Source organism: Aplysia californica, unplaced genomic scaffold, assembly GCF_000002075.1.
Source record: "Aplysia californica isolate F4 #8 unplaced genomic scaffold, AplCal3.0 scaffold01020, whole genome shotgun sequence".
Taxonomy (NCBI): domain Eukaryota; kingdom Metazoa; phylum Mollusca; class Gastropoda; order Aplysiida; family Aplysiidae; genus Aplysia; species Aplysia californica.
Genome location: NW_004798290.1, coordinates 194,318 through 202,124, shown reverse-complemented (window position 1 = coordinate 202,124; position 7,807 = coordinate 194,318). Strand labels below are relative to the sequence as shown.

General features: G+C 41.5%; 1 protein-coding gene across 1 annotated transcript in view; it reads left to right on the top strand.

The window, feature by feature from the left end:
* The window catches only part of LOC100533548 (ADAM10), a gene marked incomplete at its 3' end in the record, with an annotated part of 39,868 nt that overhangs the window by 2,549 nt on the left and 29,512 nt on the right, over nucleotides 1-7,807 (top strand). Inside the window, 7 exon segments of the mRNA XM_035973125.1 lie at nucleotides 768-900; nucleotides 1,392-1,525; nucleotides 2,146-2,234; nucleotides 3,330-3,442; nucleotides 5,477-5,589; nucleotides 6,704-6,828; nucleotides 7,690-7,782. Coding sequence (XP_035829018.1) covers nucleotides 768-900; nucleotides 1,392-1,525; nucleotides 2,146-2,234; nucleotides 3,330-3,442; nucleotides 5,477-5,589; nucleotides 6,704-6,828; nucleotides 7,690-7,782 — 800 coding nt within the window.

The following is a 7,807-nucleotide window of genomic DNA, read 5'->3' as shown; positions in this document are numbered from 1 at the left end:
CTCTCTCTCTCTCTCTCTCTCTCTCTCTCTCTCTCTCTCTCTCTCTCTCTCTCTCTCTCTCTCTTGCGCGACGCGTGCGTGCGCGCATTCGCGATTTTTCTCGTTTTTTGAATGTCGTACACGCACACTAACACACTAACCGCGCGCGCACATACACACACACCTATTAACGCACATACACACAACACACACCCACTGTCGCACAAGCTCACACGCACACATACACACACATACACACACACATACACACACATACACACACACACACACTTACACATATACACATACACACACGCACACTCTTTGCTTACACACACACACACACACATACACACACACACTTACGCCCACACACACTTGCACATGATACACTCTCACACACACACACACACACACACACACTCGCACGCACACACACAACATACACACACACACACACACACACACACACACACACACACACACACACACACACATACACCCTCACTGCTTACTGTGCTTACTCTCTCAATACTTTTCCTCAACATTGCGGTGAGTCTCTGACCAATCTTTTGGCATTGGTGGTTGGCGGGTGCTCTGGTGTGGTTTGCTTCTTCTTTACTATCAAACATCTATTGTCTTTTTCTCCCCTCCTTCTTTTTTGTGTTTGTTACTCTCTTGTAACACCTCTAATCTTCGGCACCTATATATGATGCTATTGTGTTGCAAGTGCCGTAAAACTCTTACTGAAACTAAAGATATTACTAAAGATTTTAATCTTTTGGCAGCTGAACTGAGGCGTCAGCTGAAGTATTACGAGACCCTCAGCCATGTGGATGTGAGAGTTCGTAAGCGGAGAAGTGTGGGTGGAGGAGATCATGGTACTGGCACCAAGGACATTAGTTTTGCTGCTCTCGGCAGGTATGTTAAGACAGGGTGTGTGTGTGTGTGTGTGTGTGTGTGTGTGCATCTGTGTGTGTGTGTGTGGAGGAGTGTGTGTGTGTTTGTGTGTATAATGCGTGTGTGTATGTATGTGTGTGTGTCTGTGTGTGTGTGTGTCTGTGTGTGTCTGGAGGAGTGTGTGTATGTGTGTGTGTATGTGTGTGCGTGAGTGTATGTGTGGAGGAGTGTGTGTGTGTCTGTATGTGTGTGTGTGCGTGAGTATGTGTGTCTGTGTGTGTCTGTGTGTTGAGGAGTGTGAGTATGTGTATGTAAGGAGATTTCATTTCCTTATTTGGTCATTCTTCCATGTGTAATGTGATCGGATGAGATTTCGTTTCCTTATTTGGTCATTATTCCATGTGTAATGAGGAGATTTCATTTCCTTATTTGGTCATTCTCCCATGTGTAATGTGATCTGAGGAGATTTAATTTCCTTATTTGGTCATTGTTCCATGTGTAATGATCTGCAGGGAGTTCAATCTTGTGTTGACCCCCGGGTCGCCGGTCCTTGCTGCTGGCTTCCAGGCCCACCTGGTGAACGGTGATGGAAGTTCTGCACCGCTGTACATCAGCCAGAATAACTTTTACACAGGACACCTGTCGGGTGAGTGACAAGTTACCAGTTCTGTTCATTGAAATAAAAACCTTCTCTTAGCCTTTACTGTTGCTTTTTAGAGATTTTGACCTTGAATACTTGAATGTAGAATTGGGGTCTTAGGGAGACAGGGTGCCCCATGCTTCCTCGCCCCTCTTCATAAGGGTCCATTTCAGTGTGGGCAGGCTGATTGTCTCTCTCATTAGCTGGTAGATTTTAACCTTTCAGACTTTTTAGAGGTAGGTTTGGTGTTCTTGGGACTTGCCTTTTCTTATGTTTTTAAAATAAATGTTGATGTTCCTTTTTTCCTCCGTTGTGGTTATCATATTATATGTATTCTCTTTCTCCTTGTGACATTAGAATGCGGGAATGGTTTGGGAAAATTAGAGTTTGCTTATCAGTGGCCATTAGTTTCCTTTCTCATATTTTCTGCTTGCAAGATTTTTTTCCAGTGCTGAGAGTGCCCCTTTGCTTCTAATATTTTGTTTTCTTGGTTGATCTGCTTTGTGTCCGTCTACCGCTCAGGCAAAGCTGTATTATGCATACTGCTATAAGATCATCCGTCCTGTCAAGACGCAAATAGTAAAAGTGACCAGTTTCCTGTTCTCACTGTGAGTTTGATTCCTCAGAGGATGAAGACGTGAAGACTGATGCTCTCGCGGAGGAAGGGCTGTGGACTGCCAACATCTACGACAAAAACGACACCTACACGCTAGAGGTCAGTTGGTCTTTTTGAGAAAACGCTGTTTTCTTCGATATCATTATTATGACGAGCCCCTGATTTCCCCTCGCTGCGTCAAATATTTATTTGCATTTTGTCAATCTAGAAGCAGGGCCTTCTGTCACGTTCATAGTACACGTGATGTACCATGGTGAAATCAGGCGCTCGTCAAAATACTGAAATCTGGCCGAGAAATCAGCATTTTTCTGCCCCTTTGGAAATTTTTTTCGAATTTTTTTTGTGGCTCAACATCTTGTCATCTTGTATGTCCATGTTGTAACACTTTTGTGTGCAGATTTTACGGAAAAACGTTGATTAGCACCCCGTCTCCCTAAGACCCCAATTCTACCAATGTGCCAAGATCTGGACAATAAAGATGTATCTTATCTTATCTTATCTTATCTTATTAAAGGCACCAAAAAAAAGTAAATTTGCAATCTCCAAGAACTCATAAGCGATGGAAGTCACCAAACTTTTGCACCATTTTCTCATTAATTTTACTTCTGAAACCAGGTGACCCCACCTCCTTTAATTGCAAATATCTCGATTTCTGTTCAAGATAAATGGATATATATATTTTTTCATCGAAAACAATGCAAATGAACAACCTTTAAGCTGATAACAATACCTCAATATGGCAAAAAATTGACGAGCGCCTGATTCCACCACGTCGTGACCCCTATTTATTTGCATTTTGTCAGTCTAGAAGCGGGGCTTTCAGTCACATTTGACAAAGTATACACAGGATGCAGACAGTGATGTTGCTCTGACTCTGAGCTTGTGGTAATGTTGTTCTCACAGATGGGAGACTGGTCTGGACTATTCCCCAGACGCTGTCATCTTATTATTCACTCATATTTTTCTCTTCTTTCCAGTGGGTGGTTGGTGGGTGTTCTGGTGTGGTTTGCTCCTTCTTTCCTTTCAAACATCTTTCATCCTTATCTCCCCTTCTTCTTTTTTATGTTTGTTACTCTCTTGTAACACCTCTAATCTTCAGGCGCTCCTATGACCTTATGTTGTTGCGAGTGCCGTAAAACCTCTACTAAAACTAAAAAACTAAAACTCTTTTTTCCTTCGCCGCTGTGTTCACAGCCGTCATGGCGCCACTTGCCCCGGTCAGACAACCACAGCATGATCGTCTACAAACACTCGGACATTCTCTGGGACAACATCTTCCCGGACTTGAAGAAGACTCCCGGTCAAAGGTAATACGTGCGGGTGGTTGGAGGGTGCTACTTGCAGGTCCCGTTTCTGTAATAGATTGACTTGATTGTCTAGTACAAGCACTAAGCTCATCGAATTCATGGAGGCAGCCATCAAGGGTACACCAGAACTGAACTTTATTCAGAAGAGTTACACAACAGACCAGTGGCTAAAGGGGACACAATCATGATAATTAATAGGTTACTACTTAGAAGATTTATGTCCCTCTATTCAGTACGATTATTACACAGATTTATTGTCACTTTATTACAGTTTCTTTTCTTTCTTTCCTGTTTTTTCTGTCTTTCTCTTTCCCAGCATTCAATGACTATTATTGTGTCGATTTCCTTCTGTTTACTCAAACAAACAGACAAACACACAAACAAAAATAAAACGTGTGGGGTGGTTGGAGGGTGCTACTTGCAGGTCCTGTTTCTTTTCTTTCTTCCTGTTTTTTTCTGTCTGACTATTTCCCAGCATTCAACGACTATTATTGTGTCGATTTCCTTTTCTCTACTCAAGCAAACACACAACACAACCCCGGTGCTTTCTTGTTGTATCTCCATTTTTAATAACCGTGAAAACAATTCAATGGAGATACAACAAGAAAGCACTGAGATCACGACAAACAAACAAACAAACAAACAAGAATATGCGCTTAAATTTCTTCCTGAGTGCCTTTATTACATACACTCGGCACTGTAAGCCTAATGTCGGTCTATTGTTCAAATGTACTAAGTGGGTGGTTGGAGGGTGCTCTGGTGTGGTTTGCTCCTTCTTTCCTATAAAAAAACTATCGTCCTTCTCTTTCCCCCTCCTTTTTTAGTATTTGTTACTCACTTGTAACATGTTTAGTCTTCGGCACTTATATGACCTTGTTGTGCTGCAAGTGCCGTAAAACTCTTACTAGAACTAAACCTAAATGTACTAAGTCCACCAAGCAAAATGTTTTAGGAGAGAGAAAAGTCATTTCCATCTTTTGACACTTGTATCTACACGATGTGTTTCTGGGGGCCTTTTTTAACATTTAGAATTTTAATTTCGAAGAAATATTTCTTGAGAACACACATTCTGATCTAATCATTTAACAACGTTTGGAGACATACTGTTTTGGGGCTGTTAAACAAAAGTGGCACATCTTCGTTGTCATGTATATATATATATATATATATATATATAATTTATTTTTTTTCAGTTTTATTTTCTTTATTTGAAACTTAAAAAGGTAGGCAACTTAATAATAAATAGCGTTTCTGCTGCGCATTTCCATTTTCTAAAAAATGCTCAATGCGCATTACATCAAAAAAAGACATCACGTCTTCAAAATTAATCGACATTGTACGTAAAACACAGCATTATGTATATATATATATATGTATATGTATAAGTACATTCTATGATCAAAACAGTCTCGCTATGAAATATGCAAATTTATGTTTTTGATTTGTGTGTTATGGTTCGTAATGTGCTGCAACATTTTTTTTCGTCTGTTTCTGATCAGACACATGTGAGGCAGCGTGGTGAAATCAGACGCTCGTCAAAATAACAAAATCGGAGAAACAAGAATTTTTTCGCTAGCTTGGAAGTTTTTATCGAATTTTTATTTTTTGGCTTAACCTCTTTTATCTTATGTCCGTATAAAGACACATTTTCATGTGTATTTTACCAGACCGAAGGGCTAGAACCCAAATGGCCACTGGATCAGAAAAATAAAGTAAAGTAAAGTAAAGTATGTGTATTTTACTGGAAAATTTTCAGACTCTTTAGCTATTGGAGTTATCAGACTTTGGCAGGCATTTTCTCGCTAATTTCGCCACTGAAACCAGACGACCTCACTTTCTTCAGTCGCTAATATCTTATGTTCTATTCAAGATAAATGGATATTTCTTTAAATGGAAGCAAGGCAAATAAATCAGCTTTCAGATGATATCAATAACTCCACATGCCCAAAGATTGACGAGCGCCTGATTCCACCGCGTTGTGACACATATGTGTCTGCTACATTCCTTAAAGAGTTAATGTGTCTTTTTTTACAGGAAAAAGATCTGTCACTCTTTGCATGCTGACGTAGACGAAGAAGATGACATTGCCCTGGAAGAGTCTGATGATGTCGATGAAAAGGAGGGGGAAGATGATGAACAGACGGAAGGTACTGCGGACTTTTTGGGATAAAAACCATTATCTTTTACAGTGCGTTACAGCTGGCCTGGCATTTATCATTGTGAAACCTACGGGGCGTACTGTATTCTGGTTTTTTTTCCTTGTATGACTTAAATTTGCATTTTTTAGAGAAATTTACGAATCTAAATCATTTGTAAAGTTTGAAAAGGGGAACAGATGACACTTCATTTGAACGTATGACAGTGGATAATTCAAACCAAATTGTGAACTGCAAATATTCATGGAAAATTAGATGGGCAAAGCCCTCCCCCCTAAAAAAAGCTGAGGAAATCCAGCTGGTGCACTGTGTGTGATTGGAGCAGTCGCACTGAGTTAAATGTGGGCCTCATTTCTTTCTTAACCAGTTTTTGCTTCTGGTTGATCTGTTCTTTTTCTCCTTCTGATTGTCTCCTTTTTTTGTCATCTTGTTCTTCACAAGATTCACTTACATAACTTTGTATCACAGAATGTTGCCAGCGCCGTAAACCCTCTACTAAAACTAAAACCCCCAGAATATTGACCCCCCCCCCAGGGCAGTGCTACTGACTGAAGTCTCTTTAGGCCATTCCCAAAAGGGGGACATTAACATGTTCTTATGTACAGTTGAACAGTTGGGCTGATTAATCAATGTCATGCTCATACTGTACCGGAACAACACAGGGAGAACTGCTGCTTTTTCTTTCCTCAGCCTCACTATCGTCATTTTCCCTCTACTGCAATTGCATGTTTGTGACACTCTTGTGACCTGCTATTTCCGGGGTGCTTTGATAGTGGAAGCAGACGTTGTGCTGTTGAGGCTAGAGATGTGAGAAGAGTAAGCCTGATTCCCCGTATGGACTTCTCTATTGACTTTATGCAGTTGCAAGCGCAGTGAAACCTTACTAGTGGGTGGTTGGCGGGTGCTCTGGTGTGGTTTGCTCCTTCTTTCCTATCAAACATCTATCATCCTTATCTCCCCTCCTTTTTTGTGTTTTTTACTCCCTTGTAACACCTCTAATCTTCTGCACTTATATGACCTTATTGTGTTGCAAGTGCCGTAAAACACTTACTAAAAATTTTTAAAACTCTCTGAAACTAAAATGGAAGTTTTTCTGTCTCCGCAGAGAAGCCACTGAAGCGTGTGCGACGCGCCACCCCTCTCAACACGTGTCACATCATCGCTGTAGCAGACGTGACTTTCTTCAACGGGCCTGGTGGTGGTTCCACACACAGGACAGCTAATTACATTGTGAGTTGTTGTTGTTGTTGTTGTTGTTGGTGGTTGTGTAGTTGTTTCTGTTGTTGGTGGTGGTGGTGGTGTGGTGGTGGTGTTGGTTGTTGTTGTTGATGGTGCTGGTGTCGTTGTTTTTGCTGCTGGTGTTGGTGGTGGTGTTCTTGTTGTTATTGTTGTTGGTGGTGGTGTTGTTGTTGTTGTTGTTGCTGCTGCTACTGCTACTGCTGCTACTGTTGGTGGTGGTGGTGGTGGTGGTGTTGTTGCTTTTGCTGTTGTTGTTGTTGGTGGTTGTGGTGTGGCTGTTGTTTTTGTTGTTGCTGTTAGTGATGCTGGTGGTGGTGTTGTTGTTGCTGTTGTTGTTTTTGTTGTTGTTGCTGGCACTGGTGGGGCGCTGGTGGTTCCACCGACAGGACGGCTAATTACGTTTTGAGTTGTTGTTGTTTTTATATGTTTGTCACACTCTTGTGACCCACTATTTCCGAGGTGCCTTGATAGTGGAAGCAGACTTTGTGCTGTTGAGGCTAGAGAGGTGAATAGAGTAAGCCTGATTCCCTGTTTTTACTTCTCTGTTGACATCCACCCCTGGCGCTCATATGACTGTATGCAATTGCGAGTGCCGTAAAACCTTACTAAAGCTAACAAATATGTCTGTCTGTCTGTTTGCTAGTATGAGTAAAAAGAAGCACATGGACAAAATGATGGTCATTTAGGTGCAGGAAATGAGTAAGACTGACAGACAGATAGACTGACAGACAGATAGACTGACAGACAGATAGACTGACAGACAGAAACAAGAGAGGGAAAGAAAAGAAGTTGGACCTATCTCCAACCCCCCCACAAAATGTGTCTGTATTTCCTGTGTTTGTATTGTTCCAGATTCAAACGATCCAGCGTGTGAACCGGCTCTACCAGAGAACTGTGTGGGACTCGAAGCTGGGCTTTGTGAACATGGGGCTACAGATCAAAGATGTGAGTTTTTGTGTGTGTGTGGGGG